This window comes from Rhinatrema bivittatum, chromosome 6, assembly GCF_901001135.1.
Source record: "Rhinatrema bivittatum chromosome 6, aRhiBiv1.1, whole genome shotgun sequence".
Taxonomy (NCBI): Eukaryota; Metazoa; Chordata; class Amphibia; order Gymnophiona; family Rhinatrematidae; genus Rhinatrema; species Rhinatrema bivittatum.
The window spans coordinates 191,623,197-191,642,598 of record NC_042620.1 but is presented as its reverse complement, the minus strand read 5'-3'; the positions used below and the strand labels follow the sequence as shown (position 1 = coordinate 191,642,598).

At 42.0% G+C, this 19,402-nt stretch overlaps 1 protein-coding gene across 2 annotated transcripts in view; it reads right to left on the bottom strand.

Moving 5' to 3' along the window:
• Positions 1-19,402, bottom strand: part of NRP2 (neuropilin 2) — a 277,836-nt gene that overhangs the window by 28,677 nt on the left and 229,757 nt on the right. The window contains exon 16 of one of the 2 annotated variants that reach the window (XM_029606320.1): positions 15,253-18,090. The exons of the other annotated variant lie outside the window; for it this stretch is intronic. Within the exon in view, the coding sequence (XP_029462180.1) occupies positions 17,801-18,090 (290 nt within the window). The 3' untranslated portion in view covers positions 15,253-17,800. Of the gene's footprint in view, positions 1-15,252; positions 18,091-19,402 lie in introns of those variants that run through there. 2 annotated transcript variants of the gene reach the window in all.

Below are 19,402 nucleotides of genomic sequence, written 5' to 3'. Positions count from 1 at the left end.
CCACCTCAATTAAACATGCAGAACACAGACTCACCCTCACCAAATACAAAATAAACAGACCATGCAGTATAAATGGAATCATATAGACAGAAACTCAACTGGAAACTGTAACAAGTCAGACTCTGTAAGTAATGCAGTAATGGAAAAACAAACATCACCAGTCCTCATAAATCATCAAACAATAAAATCAAGGAATACAAATCAATCCTATTAGTAAATCCATACTAATAAAAATAATATTTCCAACATGCTAAGGAATAGAATAACATCCAATAATTAAGGGCTCATACAAAATTTTAAAAAAATTTCCAAACAGCAATAAAATATTTCAAAATGGCAGACATAGATACCACTCTCCATAGCTGAAAACTACGAGCATGTCATGGGGCAGCACAAACTTTCTTCACACACACACAGAGGCAGGCTCCCATTCATACATACACACACTTCAGACAGGTTCCCATTGACACACGCACAACCCAGTCAGGTTCCCATTGTCGAAGACAAACCCCAGGCAGGATCCCATTCACACACACACACATACACCCCAGACAGGTTTTCATTCATATACTCATCCCAGACAGGCTCCCATTGATGCACACACATCTTAGTCAGATTCCCATTCACACACCCACACACCCATACAGGTATCCATTCACATACCATGCACACCCACACACAGTCAAGTTCCCATTCACACACACACAGCCAGATAGATTCCCATTCAATCATTCACACTCACATACACACACTTTCCCATTCATACATACACACACACCCAGGCAGGTTCCCATTCATACAAACACATCTAGTCAGTCTCTTATTCATTCATTCATTCATACACACACATATGCCATCGGGAACAGATATGGGAGCCCATTCTACTGCTCCTCCTTGTGTGCCAGCCCCTAGTCAAATCTCGTAGGGCTAGCACTTCCTCTATGCTGATCTCATGCACTGTGAGATCAGCATAGAGCAGTGGAGCTGCATGTGGTTTGGCTACTGAAGACTGGCAGAAGGAGCAGGAGAATGGGCTCCTTCTTAAGGGGCCTTCTCTTCTTCCACCAGTGGGATGGGGTCCACAGGTGGCCTCACGGGCTTCCTCTTCTTCTCAGTCACCTCCACTGGGTGTGCACACTCGGTAGCACCAGGCCTGGCTGCGGGCATCTTCCACCTTTGCTGCTGGGTGGGATGGGATCCCTTGCCCCCAGGCACTCCCTACAGTATGGCACCCGGGGGCCTTGGCCTCCCCCGACCCAGTACGCCATTGCATACATGCATAGAGACACCGCATGCATAACTTTACCTGCAGTAGGGGGAGAGGTTCCCAGTGGTTGGGTGGGTTTGGGGAGGGATTTGCGCTTTCGCACATATTTGTGACTTTTCAAATTATAAGGTGTAACTTTGCGCAAGTAGTTTTATGAGGCAATTTTCAAAGTGAAAGTACAACGCATAATTTCCTTTTGAAAATTAGTGTAAAGTCCCTGGGCAAAAAAGAACCATGGTTTATGCACCACTGGGGGCAGCTACAAAATTACCCCCAAAGAATGAGCCATACTAAGTTGAAGAAAATAAAAGAATTTTTCTAACCTTTTTTCTGGATCCATTGATTCTTTATTCCATCCTTTTATCTTCTCCATCGCACATCTCCCATTCCTTTAGCATTTCTTTGTTTTTTTTTTTTTCCAAGTATTGTGTTATTTTCTTTTAATCTTGTTTCTTCAGCTTTTGGTAAAGGTTCAATCCACTTCATCTATCCTGTATTTGTTCTATATCCTGCAGCCTGTTTTCTTTTCCCACTACCTTCTCTCTCACTCCTATCTTCAGTCTGCGTATTTCTCTTTCTCCCCATATCTTTTTCAGTATTTCAGCCACTCTCCCCGCTTGTCTCTCTATTCCCACTATCTCTCTCCTCTACAGTACTAACTGATTCCCATCTTTACCCCCCTATCTCTCTCCCTCAGTTGCCTGTTTCATTCCCAAATCTCTACCTGAATTCCTCTCTCTCCAGCCTCTTTCTCTACCCAAATGGCATCAGCTATCGTTCTCAGACTCTCATGGACCATCTCTCCTAAGTTTTATGCTCTTTTACACTCAATTCTTTCTGCCCCTCCTAAGTTGCTTTTCTCCCCAAATTTTCTTTTCTTAGTCCATCCTTCTCTCCCTCCAAAGTATCCCATAGACTGTCTCTCTTCCTATGAATTTTTTTCTCACCCTGCCCCTTTCTCTCTCATGAATCTCTCCCTTTCCTAGTTTCTCTGTTTCTTCTCTAAGGTCAACACACCTCCACTATCCCTTTTAATCCCTTCCCTCAGTGTACTACATGGCTTGCAAACTGAAAGCTGTATAGCAGTACTAATAGCCTCATGATGCTGCTACCACCCTTGCCTCCTTCCGTCTCATGATGGGAGAGCATCAACCTGGCGCAGCAGGAAAGGATCCTGTAGCAAGGACCTGCTCTCCAGGTGGTGCATTGTCCTTTCGCACCGAGGATGTGTCTCCCAGGGCTACTTCCCAGGAGGGAAGGGTTAGGTCGGCTGTCATAGTTGGTGATTTGATTATTAGGAATGTAGACAGCCGGGTGGCTGGTGGGCGTGAGGATCGCCTGGTAACATGCCTACCTGGTGCGAAGGCAGCAAACCTCATGCGTCACCTAGATAGATTTTAGACAGTGCTGTGGAGGAGCCAGCTGCCGTGGCACATGTGGGAACCAACGACATAAGAAAATGTGGGAGGGAGATTCTGGAAGTGAAATTTAGGCTCTTAGATAGAAAGCTGAAATCCAGAACCTCCAGGGTAGTATTCTTTGAAATGCTTCCTGTTCCATGCACAGGTCCCCAGAGGCAGGCAGAGCTCCGAAGTCTCACTGCGTGGATGAGACGATGGTGCAAGGAAGAGGGATTCAGTTTTGTAAGGAACTGGGGAACCTTTTGGGAAGGGGGAGTCTTTTCTGAAGGGATGGGCTCCACCTTAACCAGGATGGAACCAGGCTGCTGGCGCTAACCTTTAAGAAGGAGATAGAGGAGGGAGGTATCTTCAAAGGATACTAATGAAGCATTAGAGTTAGGGAATCCAAACAGAGAGGTTCCAATAATAAGAAAAGTAGTCCAAGTGCCTATAATTAAAAACTCATCTGAGCTAAAAGATTATAATTTTTCTATGAATGTCTATCCACATTATAACACTCATTTTATTTAAGAATGTTTTTCCTGTAAACCGTTATGAACTAGTGATTCTCACATGGAATGACAGTATATAAAACATTTAAATAAATAAATAAAGTTAGCCCTGTCAACTGAAAAGCAGAATGTAAATACAAACAAAAAACACATTTTGAAATGTTTGTATGCTAATGCCAGAAGTCTAAGAAGTAAGATGGGAGAATTAGAATGTATAGCAGTGAATGATGACATAGATTTAATTGGCATCTCAGAGACATGGTGGAAGGAGAATAACCAATGGGATAGTGCTATACTAGGGGATAAGTAATATTACAGTGACAGAGAGGAGCATCTTGGTGGTTGGATGGCGCTTTATGTTCAGGATGGCATAGAATCTAACAGAATAAAGATCCTGCATGAGACTAAATGCACAATTGAATCTTTAAGGGTAGAAATTCCTTGTGTTGGGGAAGAGTACAGTGATAGGAATTATATTGACATCCACCTGGCCAAAATGATGAGATGTACAGTGAAATGCTAAGAGAAATTAGAGAAGCAAACCAAACTGGTAGTACAGTAATAATGGGAGATTTCAATTACCCCAGTATTGAGTGGGTAAGTGAAACATCAGGACATGCTAGATAGATAAAGTTCCTGGATGGAATAAATGACAGTTTTATGAAGCAATTGGTTCAGGAACCAAGGAGAGAGGGAGCAATTTTAGATCTAGTTCTCAGTAGCGTGCAGGATTTGGTGAGAGAGGTAATGGTAGTGGGGCTGCTGGGCAATAGTGATCATAATATGATCAAATTTGAATTGACTGGAAGGTGGACAGTATGTAAATCCACAGCTTTAGAGCTAAACTTTTAAAAGGGAAATTTTGAAAAAATGAGAAAAATAGTTACGAAAAAAATGAAAGGTGCATCTACAAAGGTAAAAAGTGTGCAACAGGCATGGACATTGTTAAAAAATACCATCCTAGAAACATAGTCCAGATGTATTCCACGCATTAAGAAAGGTGGAAAAAAGGAAAAATTATTACGGGCATGGATAAAAGGTGAGATGAAAGAGGCTATTTTAGCCAGAAGATCTTCATTCAAAATTAAGAAGAAGGATCCATCAGAAGAAAAAACAATAAGTCATATATGCATTGGCAAGTTAAATGTAAGAAATTGATAAGACAGACTAAGTGGGAATTTGAAAAGAAGTTGGCCATAGAGGCAAAAACTACAATCAAAACTTTTAAAAATATATCCGAAGCAGAAAGCCTTCAAGGGAGTCGGTTGGACCATTGGATGATCAAGGGGTTAAAGGGGCACTTAGAGAAGATAAGGCCATCACAAAAAGATTAAATGATTTGTTTCGGTGTTTACTGAAGAGGATGTTTGAGAGATACCCATTCTGGAGAAGGTTTTCTTGGGTGATGATTCAGATCAACTGAACCAAATCACGGTGAACCTGGAAGATGTGGTAGGCCTGACTGACAAATTGAAGAGTAGTAAATCACCTGGACAGGATGATATACATCCCAGGGTTCTGAAAGAACTAAAAAATGAAATTTCAGATCTATTTCAATTAATTTGTAACCTATCATTAAAATTATCTGATGCACCTGAATATTGGAAGATGGCCAATGTAACCCCTATATTTAAAAAGGATCCGGGGTGATACAGAAACTATAGATCGGTGAGCCTGACTTTAGTGCTGGGAAAAATAGTGGAAACTGTTATAAATAATAAAATCACAAAACATTTAGATAGACATGATTTGATGGGACACAACCAATATAGATTTACCGAAGAGAAGTCTTTCCTCACAAATCTCCTACATTTTTTTGAAGGGGTGAATAAACATGTTTTCAAAAGTGAACAGGTAGATTGGTTTATTTGGATTTTCAGAAGGCGTTTGAAAAGTCCCGCATGAAAGGCTTCTAAGAAAACTAAAGTCATGGGATAGGAGGCAATATCCTTTTGTGGATTGCAAGCTGGTTAAAAGATAGGAAACAGAGAGTAGGATTAAATGATCTGTTTTCACAGTGGAAAAAGGTTAACAGTGGAGTGTCTCAGGGATCTGTACTTGGACCAGTGCTTTTTAATATATTTATAAATGTTCTGGAAAGGGGTATGACGAGTGAGGTGATCAAATTTGTGTGATACCAAAATGGGGGCGGAGTCGGCCCCGGAAGAGGAGGAGTCGGGGCGTCACCGGGGCCGACTCCGCGAAGACGTCGCAGACGACGAAAAGGTAAGGCCCTTTTCGCGTCCGAGTTCGCCCCCAATAGCTACACCTTCTATGGTGGCGCTATTGGATGCGAAACCGGCAGCGATCGCACCGTGACGGTGTAATCGCTGCCGGCTAGCGCAGGCCCGCCCCTCATTCCCTAAAGTATCGCAGGCCTGCAATTCTTTAGAAAATGAGGCCCTTTGTTAAATCTGAAGCGGATTGTGATGAATTGCAGGAGGACCTTGTAGGACTGGAAGATTGGGCTTCCAAATGGCAGATGAAATTTAACGTGGACAAGTGCAAGGTGATGCATATAGGGAAAAATAACCCATGCTATAGTTACACAATGTTAGGTTCTATCTTAGGAATTACCACCCAGGAAACAGATCTATGCATCATAGTGGATAAGAAACAGACAACCACCTTACTTATATATATAGCAGCAGTATTCAAACCCAAAAGGACCATCATAATAAGCACTACTGGTATATTCATACCTTCGTTGCTTTACATATAAACATTGGTCCTAGCATCAGGCCATAAATTTCACCAATTTTTTTTAAAGTATTTTTTGCAAATAAAATGTCACTTATCTTAAATCAGAAGCTGGCACAATTCTTCCTTTTTAAATGGCTGTTAAAAAAGAAGTTCTTTGGCAATTGGTAGCATCATCCCCTGAAGCAGAGTTTTCCACTCGAAACACAGCACATGTTGGGATAAATGGAATTTGTTACACCAGCCATTTAAAAAGGAAGAATTGTACCAGCTTCTGATTTAAGATAAGTGACATTTTATTTGGAATGATGAAATTTATGGACTGATGCTAGGACCAATGACTACATGTAAAGCATCGAAGGTATGAATATACCGGATGTGCTTATTATGAAGGCCCTTTTAGGTATGAATACTACTACTATATATAAGTAAGGTGGTTGTCTGTTTCTTACAAGTTTCTTTGTGGCATTTATTAGATCATTGTCATAGTGGATAATACATTGAAATCGTCGGCTCAGTGTGCTATGGCGATCAAAAAAGCGAACAGAATGTAAGGAATTATTAGAAAGGGAATGGCAAATAAAATGGAGGATGTCATAAGCCTCTGTTTCGCTCTGTGGTGAGACCGCATCTTGAATACTGTGTGCAATTCTGGTCACCATATCTCAAAAAGGTTATAGCAGCACTGGAGAAAGTGCAGAGAAGGATGACCAAAATGATAAGGGGCAAGGAACATCTGCCCTGTGAGGAAAGGCTAAAGATGTTTGAAGAAGAGACGACTGAGGGGGGATATGATAGAAGTCTACAAAAACATGAAAGGTTACAAGTTAATGTAAATCTGTTATTTACTCTCTTAGATAATAGAAGGACTAGGAGGCACTCCATGAAGTTAGCAAGTAGCTCATTTAAAACAAATCAAAGAAAATTCTTTTTCAGTCAGCGCATAGTTAAGCTCTGTAATTCATTGCCAGAGGATGTGGTTACTGCAGTTAGTGAAACTAGGTTTAAAAAAAGTTTGGATAAGTTCCTAAAGGAAAAAATCCATAAAGACCTATTATGGTAATTAATAAGCAATAGTAGCTTGTGATTTATCTAATGTTTGGGTACTCGCCATTACTTATGACTTGGATTGGCCACTATTGGAAATAGGATACTAGCCATGATGGACCCTTGGTCTGGCCCATTATGACATATCTTATGTTCTTGTATCTGGCTAAATGAATATTTGGGCACTTAGCCTGCTAACTTTGCTATCTGAACAGTGATTGAATGTTTTTAGAACAATTTCCATAGAGACTCAAGTTCTACTTTCTGTGTAGTAACAATCAAACCAGAGTCTATTGTTGAGACCGAGAAGTTTGAATTGTTTTTCTAATTTGCATTACTCTACACCTATCAGTGCTGATCATAATCTTGAACTTTACTGCCTGCTCACTCAGTTTTGTGAGATCCCTTTGTGGCTTATCACCATTAACTTTTTATCTGGAATAATTCTGTGCCATCTGCAAATTTTTCTACCTCACTGTTGCTCCCTTTTCCAGATAATTAATGAAGATAGTGAACAGCGTAGATCCTTGTAGAACATCGCTGTTTACCTTCCATCTGAAAACTGATTATTTAGCAATCTTTCAACCAGGTTTGGATCTATGAGAGGACTTATCCTCTTATCCCTTTACATCTTAGTTCATTAAGAGCATTTATTGAGGGACCTAATCAAAACGTTTTGGGAAATCAAAGTACACAATATCAACTGGGGTCCCCTTTATCTATGTGTTGGCTGGCAACATGATTAATAAGACAGGACTTCTTTTTACTGAAGCCAGGTAAAACGTTTCCTAACAAACATATTTACCTATCTGCCTAATGATCCTATTTTTTTTAAATTATAAATTCTACTAATTTGCAAGAAAAAAAATCAACCTGATCAAGTCTAGAGGCCTTTTTGAAGATCATTTTTTATTACGAACCCTCCAGTCCTCTGCCACCAGGGCTGCTTACAGCGAAAACCTACGTCCTGTGAGGCCGATATTCAAAACACCATTTCGGTTCTAAGTTAGGCCCCTATTTTCTGCTGAACTTAGATTCCTAAATTTAGTCTCTTGTTAAGTGGCTAACACTGAAAAATCAGTGTTAAACTCCTTTTTACCCTGCCATAACTCTACCCCTATAGCCACCCACATTTTGGGCCCCTATAGCTAGGAGCCTAGTAAAACTAGGCTCCTAAATTTAAGAACTCATTCTTAGGACATTTTCAAAAGTGCCAATGTAGGAGCCTAAACCCTTTGCAAATTGGCCTTTATATTGTTAGTAGCTTTGCAATTCCGTGGGAAGAATATTTCAGTTTGATTGTAAAGTTGCCTGGCGTTTGCTGTTCACAATACAGACAGTGACAGCCTCAGCAGTTGGCGGCTCTCCATTAGAAAACAATTTTCAAAGCCATTTTTTGCATGCAAATAGTGATTTAGGCACGTAAATTAGCCGTCTGCCCTCCCTCAATGAGGCTGCAAGTTCGCATAAAACTTCACAATGCGTGTACTTTTAAGCTGCATCGAGCAAATTTGTTCCCGGAGACGTGATTAGGTCAGTGGAGGAATATAAAACACGTAAATCACATTTTTCAAATATCATTTTCCGTGAAAAAAAAATACGAGGGTTCCGGCGCCTCGCTGAACGACCTCCTGCAGTCGATCTCCTGCCGGCGCCATTTTCCGTACGAAAACGATTCGCGGCGGGAAATCGCTCCCTGACCCCCGCTGGACCTCCAGGAACTTTTGGCCAGCTTGGGGGGGGCCTCCTGACCCCCACAAGACTTGCCAAAAGTCCAGCGGGGGTCCGGAAGGACCTCCTGCCGTCCAATCGTGTTCGTCTATGGCTGCCGCCATTTTTCGGCGCCATTTTGGAAAATGGCGCCGGCCGAAGACAACAAGATTCAGTAGCAGGAGCCCGTTCCGGACCGCTGCCGTTCCGGACCGCCGCTGGACCCGCAGGTTATTTAAGTCATTTGGGGGGGGGTTCGGGAGGGTGGGGGATTTAATTTAAAGGGTCGGGGGTGGGTTTTAGGGGGTTTTAATGTGCCGGTTTTGCGATTTTACGTTTTTTCGATTTTTTACGATTTTTCACGATATTTTACCCCCCCAAACGGCAACAATACGATTCCCTCCCCCTCCCAGCCGAAATCGATCGTTAAGACGATCGAGGACACGATTCACATCTCTAAAAAACACTGCTTTACGTGCAGATGCAGCCTTTTATAAGATTCGCCGGCTTGATATGTGGGCACGCCTCTGTGCCTCTCTCATGTTTACAACATAAGATTACTTGAACTGAGCGGAGGTGGGGCACCCCAGGCTGGCGAGGGGTTCGGGTACCCACATACTTTATACAATTTGTCAATAGGAGCTTATCTTTTCAGGAAATATTTGTGCATCCCAAACAGCAGTTGTAACTTGGGTGAGATAGTTTGGGCGGGATAATTTCCAAGGCTGATTTACGTGCGGAAGTCCCCTTTGAAAATCAGTGTTATTGGTGCCCATTTTTGCTGGCTGTTTGAAATTTACTCTCCCTAGGTTGTCTGAGTTTTTGCTGCTGTTAGGCTACGTGCAGAATTCTGCTGAGCAGGTCTGCTTCTCTCCGGGGAACATTTATAAATTATCTAGCCCCATCTCCAGGGTTTTACTAGAGTGAGAATTTTTCTATAATCACATTTAGCAATTTAGCACTTAGCGACTTTGGCAAAATCCCACACCAATCACCACAAGTTGGCTCAGCTGTGCAAACCTTAACGAGGAGTTACAAAACTCCACCAACTAAAAGCCTGCATTCAATCAGCCAAGGATAAAAACAAAACAAAACAACCTCTTAAGAAAACGTGTCAAAATATGAAATAGCAATATGTCCAAGTGTCTGCAAAATCATCGCTCTGACAAGCCAGAAAAGAAAACAGATTTTTTGTATAAAAATATCATTTTATTACATTCCACACGAGTACAGCTTCAAATTAAGTTTCAAATCTCCACAAGATATTTTCATACACAGGCAGTGGGATGAGGCCGGGAATATCACACTTTTGAAATGAAAATTGTGCAAAAAATAATAATAATAATAATAATTATTTAACAATGCTCCCTCTTTGGTGATTTTATCATCATCATTTTTTTTTAATGGGTGTTTATAGCAACCTCTTAATTTTTCCCAGATGTTCCTCCCACCCTTTTGTTACTGGGATGTCATGCATCAAGTACAGTCAGCAGATGAACAGACATTGACTGCTGTTGGTGATCTTTATGGATTTTATCTTTAAAGACTCTTTTAGAACAACTGGTGTTTGCGATTCTACCAGCTGGAAAGAGCTGAGCCCAACAATACAAAGAAGGAACGCTTAGGGGCAGTGCGTTACTACATATCTTGCAATATTATCTTGCATGCATTTTGGCTCTAAAGGTAACACGACCAGATCTCTCTGGTCGTGTTACCTTTAGTTTTCATTTCCTAGATATCAATGCGCTCCTTTTAGAGTAATACATGCGTGCATTTTAATAAGGCCACTGATTTAGCTAAAATGACCCTGCCAAGGCTGGTAACAAAGCTATGGCGAACACTGGGTTACAAGCAGGGTCCTGCAGTAAAAAACGCATAAACAGAAGCTCAGCTATGGCTCATTGGGAACTGGCTCAGCAGGATGGACCAGGCTTGTTGATTCAATTTGCATATGTCTGCTGCTGTGCTCTTGAGAAAGCAAACCATTGTGAAATGTTGAGGGATTTGCCTCTATTTTTTTTTTTTTTACACATTCTCCTCCAGAAAAGAAAGCTTGGAGCACACTTACTGCGCACACATACAATTTTCTAGGGGCTGGCAGCTTAGTTGCATCTCCCAATGTCCTCTGGTGCTCTTGTCCACTAATTGCAATATAAATCTACTTTTGTATTTTGAAGAACTGGAGCCTTAATTACAGCTGTGTGCAGTATTTGTGCTCTACAGCAAACACTAAAGGTAGTTATTATGAAATTATTTCCATCTTGAAACAGGAAAAAATCCTTCTCTGTCCAGTTATCCCCTATTGTGTCATAAATGCTCATATATTGATCTTTCTAAGGACCTCGTTTACTAAGCATTTTCCCATAAACACAGAAAGCTTTAGTAAATCAGGCCCTAAGTCTGTAGTCCTCAGTCTTTGTCACTCAGTTGGCTGAGTCAAAGAATCACCTTCCAAAGCTTTATTCTAACTCCACATTTAGGACCTGATGTTCTCACTCATTGGTGCACATGAAACAGTTTTATGCATGTCAATTGGCTTTTTGAAAATTGCCCAGGGTGGAGTCTGAAAGTAAAAAAACACGCAGAAGCGATTTCTTATGCACTTGAAAAAGGCATTCCCAGAAGTGGAGTTGGAGATGATTTTTTGTTTACAGTCTGTGCATTAATGTACATGCACACATGTATACCTGCTCCCAAGCAGGTGCAAATGGGAGTGGATAAGCCAGGCAGGGTTCCGCAGGCACCCACTCATTTTCAAAGCAGACTTCCGCAAGCATAGTCCTCTTTGCATATTAGCAGGACTGCATGCAGGTTAGTGCGGCCTAGGCGCAGACATCTACACCTGCCAGAAAGCAGGCGTATACGTGTATGCAAACATTTACGCACATAGAGGTACATTTTCAAAAGCACGCGTAAAAAGAGCATACACATGAGGGCATGCTGTTTTAAAAACCACAACATGCACGTGTAAATCAGGATCCGAGGATAAATCTGCGTGTAAGAAAGGGGCGGGCCAGGGGCGTTCCGGGGAGGGACCAACATTTAGGTGAGTAAATTGCTACTTTACAACCTGCCAAAAGTGACGCACATGAGTCTTTTACTCGCGTATATTTACACCTGGTTGTTATCTGGAAAAGTGCTCTTAAACATCTTAAAATTGTAAAAAAAAATGACTGGGTGGGGAGTCTGGATGAAATGGGGGTCTTCAGGATGACGAGCCGGGAAGGTCTTTACGAGCTGATGAAGGACTGGGTGAACTGACAGACTAATTGGTAAACTGGTTATTTCATTGCTGCGCGCATGTTAGAAAATCCCCCGATTTATGTGTGCAAAACATGACTTACAGTGGGTAAATGCATCTAAATAACAAGTAAAATCTATTCCTGTATCCCTTTAAAATTCAAAGTACAAATATGCGGGTATATCATTAACATATCCAGTTAAATTCCGAATTATCCAGCTAAGTAATACCTCTTGCCACTATATGACGAACAAATTTAAAGTTATCTGGATAAGTAGCACTTTTTGTTTTAGACTTATCCAGCTATTTTACATACCTGGATAAGACTGAAAAAGAGCTATTTAGATGGACAAATAGTGCTTTTCAGACTTATCCTGGTAAGTGCCAGTATTTTTCTGGATAAGTCTGAACTTGCTGACTCGTGATGTTTGCATGCCCGAGCACGTGTGCACGCATAAGCACTTGTTTTATACAACCTGCGCATATCGTATGCACGCAGGTTATAAAATACAGTAGCAACTCTGCATGCGCATGTCTACAGACTTAAATGGGCACCCACAAGCAGTTTTGAAAGTTATCCTCATAATGGGGGCAGTTTTCAAAAGGATTTCACACACTTAAAAATGAGTTTTATATATGTAAATGCACTTTGGGGTCGATTTTAAAAGGAGCTCGCCCGTCCATGTGCGTGCAGTTCCCGGCGCGCCCATGTTATAAAATTCGACGGCTGCGCTTATGTGCGGGTGGGCCCGCAACTCGCATGCGTGGGGGGGGGGGAATTTTACAAAGCAATGCACGATGACGCAATCTGCCCCCAGGACCCTCCAAGTCTGCTCCAATTAAGGAGGGGCGGGGAGGAGAGGGGAAGAGGGAGGAAGGATAGAGTTAGGGGTAGGAAAGTTCCCTCCAAGTCCGCTCCTACCCTAACTATCCCTAATATTTTTATATTAATACCTACACTCCTCTGGAACAGAAGTAATCTGCGCATGCTGGCCCAGCTTCCCTGGGCCGCCATTTTTCCCTGGGCCAGCAATTTTGTGCGTACCGGGATTTACGTGTGTGGCCGGGCCCGTTGTAAAATGAGGGCGGCACGCACAAGGCCTGGCCATGCGTGTAAACCCCGAAAATGACACTCGTAGCCCTTTGAAAATCTACTTGTTAATGCATGTAAGTGCGTTTTTGGAAATTTCTACAAAATATGCAATTGAATTGTAAACAGGTTTTGGGCCGGATTTTAAAAGATTTATGCGTGTAGAGTGGGTTACGCCTGCTGGGCCTATTTTATAAAGGCCCGGTGAAGCGGGTAAAGCTCCGGGACGTGTCTAAGTCCCGGAGCTTTAAAAAAGGGGCGGGGTGGCACGGGGGCGGGGCCAGAGGCCTCTGGCACAGCGGCCATTTGCCGCTGTGTTGGAGGACTGTGTGTTGGCAGCCTGCCGGCAGGTGCAAAAAATAAGACAGAGGTCGGGGGGGGGGAGTTAGAATAGGGCTAGGGGGTGGAAAAGTTAGGGGAAGGGGTTGGAAGGTTAGATTAGGGGGAGGGAATGAGGGAAGGCTGTGGGCGTCTGCGCATGCAAGATGCACTAGTGTGCACCCCCTTGCGCGCGCCAACCCCCGATTTCATTACATGTGCGCGCCTGCGCACGCATGTTATAAAATCGGGCGTCCATATGTGCACGCCGGGTAGCGCACAGAGACGTACGCCTGCGCGTAGGTTTGAAAATCTACCCCTTTATGCTCATAAATGCACTTTAAAAGGATAACTTATGCCCATATATGCTGTGGTGACTTTTCTGGGTAAGTAGCGCTGCTTAAGACTTAACCAGCTAAGGAAGATAGCTGGATAAGTAAAGAAAGGCGCTACTTAGCTGGATAACTTAAGATAGAAGGCGTTTGAAGACTTACCCGGCTCTTTTACTTTTACTAAGTAGCGCTTTTTAAGACATATAGATAATTGGTGGATATCTGCTATGCACGCGTATTTCTGCTCCTAATTTTAATCATGTACATGAGGAAACGTAACTCACTTAGCACTTGGCTTTTACGTGGGTAAATTATCAAATTTTATAACATGCGTACATGAAGGAAATAACCAGTTTTACCAATTAGTCCACCAGTTTGCCCAGCCTATTTCTAGGTTATAAAGACCCTTCTGGTCCTTCAGCCTGCACTCCCCCCAGTTTACCCAGACCCCCTCATCTAGATAATTAGCAGGTGTAAATATGCACAGGTAACAGCTGTGCACACATTTTCCCAGGTTATAAAATAGTACCATAATCCACATAAATGTTAGCCCCTCCCCTGGAAAGTCCCAGCCCACCCCTTTTTCATACAAGCAGATTTATTCGTGCATCATTACCTGCGCATGCATGTCTGAGGTTTATCAAGTAGCACTTGTGCAGGATATGCGCTATTTGTGCACGCGTGTGCTCATTTTTACACACGCAAAACTCTTAAAAATTCACCAAGAAGCGCGTAAATTGACTTTTGAAAATTGCTACAACGTGTGCTACTTTTCACGCATAAATCCTTTTCAAAATTACTCTCCCACGTTCAAAACTTAAAAGTAGGCACACGAACAGTTTCCCTTCCTCAGCTCCACACCTAGGAATGCCTCTGTGCAGTACACAAAAAAAAAAAAGAACATGCAAAAATCGCTTCTGCACACAGTCTATCGCCTATAATCCTGGAGTCATTTTCAAAAAGGCCTTTTACACCCTGAAATACTTGTGAAAAATACCCCCTTAAAGTATTAAATCCTTTCAATTCTGTATGGTTCTAAAATTCCTTTGGGTGAAGGAGTCACGTTGAGGGTCCTACAGAGCCACCACCATCCTGTGATTGGGCGGCATTATTTATTCAGTCATGGAAACACGATGACACTAGTAAGAGTATTGTATGGGAGGGAATTAAATAAGCAGCCCTTACGCTGAATTAGCAAACCAGGGTGTGAATCCAAGTTACCTGGCCTTCTCTGAGTGCCAGGAGAAAGCAAAGCCTGACATCCCCAGCTCAGGTGAAAATCCCAGCAGTCCCAGCCCCAGCTGCTACTGCCCTGCCCACCTGATGCCCTTCCTCACTTTCCTCAAAATGTTAGCAGAAACTGGGACTGGTTTGCTTCTTTGTCCCTTTGGGTGGGGAGGAGATCTAAGATCTTAGAAATATACTGAAATTCTGCTTCAATGGAACAGAGAACATGCTGTACCAGATGAGCTGTCCTGCGCTGAGATTTGGAGATATGTCTAAGACAGTCTTGCTGCACCATGGGTGGAAGTAACAAAAGGGTTTTATTCTGGGTTCCGTTTCTTTATTAACCCAAAATTTAAGAAAATGTCTTCTCAGAAGGAGTAGTGGGCAATTTTTGGATCCAATAACACCTTTTTTTTTTTTTTTTTTTTTTTTTTACAGAGCAGTGAAATAGTCTGTTCTTTCAGTCTACACTTTGGACGTAAGCATAATTAGAGTCACCTAAAATGTGTACACTGCGCCAAATTCTCTCTGTATTGTAGTACATTTTACTTTGGTTGCATGATCATAAATTAGTGGAGCAATGGCCTAGTATGTCCATTTATTAAACATTAAATTTATATATACTGATTATATCTAGATATCCAGATATACATATCATTAATCGGATGGTCTAGTCTGGGTGTATGCAGTTTCATGAATATTCCTACTATCCCCTAAGTTCTGGCCTATGTATGAAAGAGGAATCAAATATATATAATAACAGGACTGACTTGATCAATGCTGTTAGTTCTGTATACTTGATCTTTTGTTCAAAGTCATTATGTTATCTTAAAGCAACAAAAAAAAAAAAAAGGCATAAAGATTTCTGGTGAAAAGAGAAAAGGGGATATGGAAGAAAAACAACTGGGCAAAGGCAAGAAATTATTCCTTGGTGGCAGACTCAAAAGATGAGGCAGATCCTTACTCCAGAATAAAAACTAAGGCTTCAAAAGTTTACTATAAAGTTTTGGCAGCCTCTCCCTCTAGCGTTGCATATGTGCCAAACTGCCTCTACTGAAACATCTTACATGTAATCTGCCAGCTGGAGGAAAACAGGCGTTCAAATGAAGGGATCAGAGCGTGGAAGCTGTTTACCAGGGAACCCAACATTAAACATTAAACAGAGTGACTGTGCATAATCTCTAACATAGCATCTACAGTACAGGCCTCATCTAACGTATTACCCAGTGAATTTGGTAATTGGTTTGAAATCCAAACGCACACTTTTCACCCAAGGAATGGACTTTAAACTATTTTCAAATGCATTACAAGAAAGCCAATTAACCTCCAGAAAAAAAGTAGAACTTTGTAAAAAAAAAAAAAAAAAAGGCCGTCAGGATGCCACCACCATGAATTTGCTTAGTTAACTGGTTAGAAATATTCACTGCACGTTCAGATATTAAACAATGTGAATGAAATCTTGTTTGATTTCATTAAGGTCCTTTTTTCTCACTGCTGGACCCCTTAAATAGAAGACTGAAAGGTGTTTGTAACCCATAATAGATGACTTTTGGGAGCAGATTTATGTAGATTTATTTATGAAACCCTGTCTGGCGCTTTAAAAAGTCACTTAACTTTAAAATGGCTTCATGATGGTTATCATGATGGTTTCCCAAACTTATTGCAAGTATATTTTTGTTTTTAAAAGAAACTGGGTTTCTCTGCCCCTGAACAAATAAACATATTTTCAAAGTTTTTGGCTTCTATAAAGTAGAAGACTGGAGTAGGAATGCAGGCAAGGACGGAGTATAGCAACAATTTTAGCCCATTCTAAGGGTTCCCTAAAGGGGATATGGACTGGCCATCAGGATCTGGTAGAAAACTATTCCCTCATGTTATGGAAACATGTCCTATAAAAGACAAAAATATCTTTAATCATTGGAATCACTCGTTTCTAATCCTTGGACAACAATGTCTACCAATAACTCACCAATCCTGCCCATATTTGGAGGATATAAGGGACATTTTTTTCAGAGACAGGGCCTTCCATCTCTATACCCAAAAAATTCAGCACCCAGTCAGTATACCTAAAAATTATAATAAGAAACCTCAACTTCATGAAACTATGTATTTAGCATCCTCTTTAGATTTACTGACATGCACAAGCTTCTCTTAAGGATGGATTGAACTGCTATCAACAAAACATTCACTATAAGCTTCTTTGTTACATGGCAACTTTACAGTGACCAGCTCAGAAAGGGCCTTCCATCCCAGCAGGTTCATTTATCAGCAAGATTTAATCAATGAGGCAGAAGGATCATATTTTGAGCATTCATGATTTCTAGAGCCTGAAGGGTTTTTGTAACCTTTTGATTGTCTATGCCCAGAGATATGAAATGGGTATCAAGTGTCATTCCGTCTAAAGTTAGCTAAAAGAGAGAAAAAAAAGGTGTGAATATCTCCCCCCAAGTAAACAAACCATCACATTCTTCAAAAGATCTCCCAAGATTTAGAAGCAATACAAGAGAATTAAGAAGGATCTCCTCCAATTTCACAGCAATTCAGTTTCTGACACACACTCAACATACGTACACTCACACACACACACACACACACACACACACACATAAAGATATTCACACATGAATATATACATGCTTCCCGGCTTTCCTTCCTGTCTTCTGGCCGGTTGGGAAAAGTCAGTCTGTTGAGGGAGAAGAGGGAAAAAAAGGCATTCAGCTTCCAAGAAAAAAAGCCAACACATGGGCAAGTGTCTCTTCTCACAGTCCAAGATGCAGCATTATGGTTTGAGCCAAACTCATCTCCCCAACCAAAAAATTCCCCATCAAAGTGGGAACTGGGTAAAGAAGTGTTTTAGAGTCCGTATGGACACAGGGGAGGAGGGAAGTGCAAATTGAGGCAACGTTTTCTGAAGTCTGTTTTGTTTTGTTTTTTTTCCTTGCGGTGATTTTCGCTCTCAGCAGCGTGAGCTGTGCTCGTGGTCATCTCGTTCTACTTTTATAGTTAAGGTGGGCTCCACGGCCGATGGGGCCCCGTTGACGTAGTGTGAGGTTTGGTAGGTGATGGCGTGATCGCTCTTCTTGGCCGCATAGCGGAACCGGTGGTAGTGAAGCACTAGGGCCAGTGCGACGGAGACCAGCACTAGAACAGCGCCTCCAGCGGCCATAACGTAATACCAGTAGGTTGGGATGGGCTGCACTGACACCGTGTCCACTGTGGGCTCGCTCCCTGGCAGAAGGGTGCCCCCTGGTGGAGAGACACAGAAGAGTGTTGCTAGGTGGGATGCATGCAGACTAAGAAATAAAAACATACATGCTTTAACGTGTGCAAGCAAGCAGTACATGTGCAGGGCTACCATGTGATCCAAGTTTATTTAGTGATGCTTTAAGTGAGGACTGATTGGTTCTTTTTCTGATAACTTTTTCTTATAACTCTCATCCCAATGCATTGTGGTACTTGCAGTCCTAAATGCAGGATTGCAAGTAGAATATGCACTAAAATGGTAATTGGAAAACCAGGCTATGGCTGAAGTGTCCCTTATTAGAATGGAACGATTTGCCAACTCTGCAAGTGGAGTGATTCTGCTATGAATACTGCTCTCTGCTAAAAGAAAGAAAAAAAAAGAAAAAAAGAAAGAAAGAAACTTGAAAACTAATTTTGGTTTGAATTGCCGAAATTTGAAACATTTCTATTAAAATGTGGTTGGTTGGAAGTACACACAAATTCCATCTTTTATTGGCAGGACACTAGTCAAAAATCAGCTTAATCTGTGGACACACCACCGATTGCTGATCAATAAAGATAAACATGTCACTCTGTAAGTGGGAGGCTGAAATCTACAATAGTGAGCTTTTATGCAAGGAATTATGGAAAATTCACAGAAACAAAACCTAATCTTGTAGAAATAACAAAACCCAGGAAAAGCACTTAGGCAAACAAAGTAGTATGAACACAGCCATCTTGAGGCTGGAGTGAGGCCTGGTAGAAACATGAAAGGCAGAGCCAGAGCATAGAGTAGCAAGAGGAAGAAAGAAGTGAGAGACAGAAGGGAAAAAGAGAAAAGGTGGAGATGGTCAGGTGACAGGAAGGGTCGAGGGGGAGAGAAGGGGATAGGATGAAAACCAAAGAATTGAGAGATGGGGAGGGTAAAGAGATTTCCCCCTCTCCCTTCCCTTCCACCTTTCTGTCTCTCCCTCCCCTGACTTCTATTTTTCCATCTCTCCCTCCAGCTCTGTCTACTCTGTGTTTTGATTCTTTCTCCCTTTAAGCCACCAGACATCTACTTCCTCCTCCCCTTCATCTTTTAGATAGAGAAGCAGCTGGGACTGGTCCTGGCTGCTAGGAGAGTACAGTGGTGGCAACAATATCAGCAAGCTGCATGGGACCTGCGAGCAAACCCACACTCACAGTCCCCACAGTGACCCTGCCTCTTGCATGAGTTTCCTTTCCAAACAGGAAGCCCACACATGAGAAGGAGGCAGGGCTACTGTTGGGTCTACTACTGCTCCGCTCATACTCCCTTAGCAGCCAGACTCTGAACTAACCCCGGCAGTTTCTC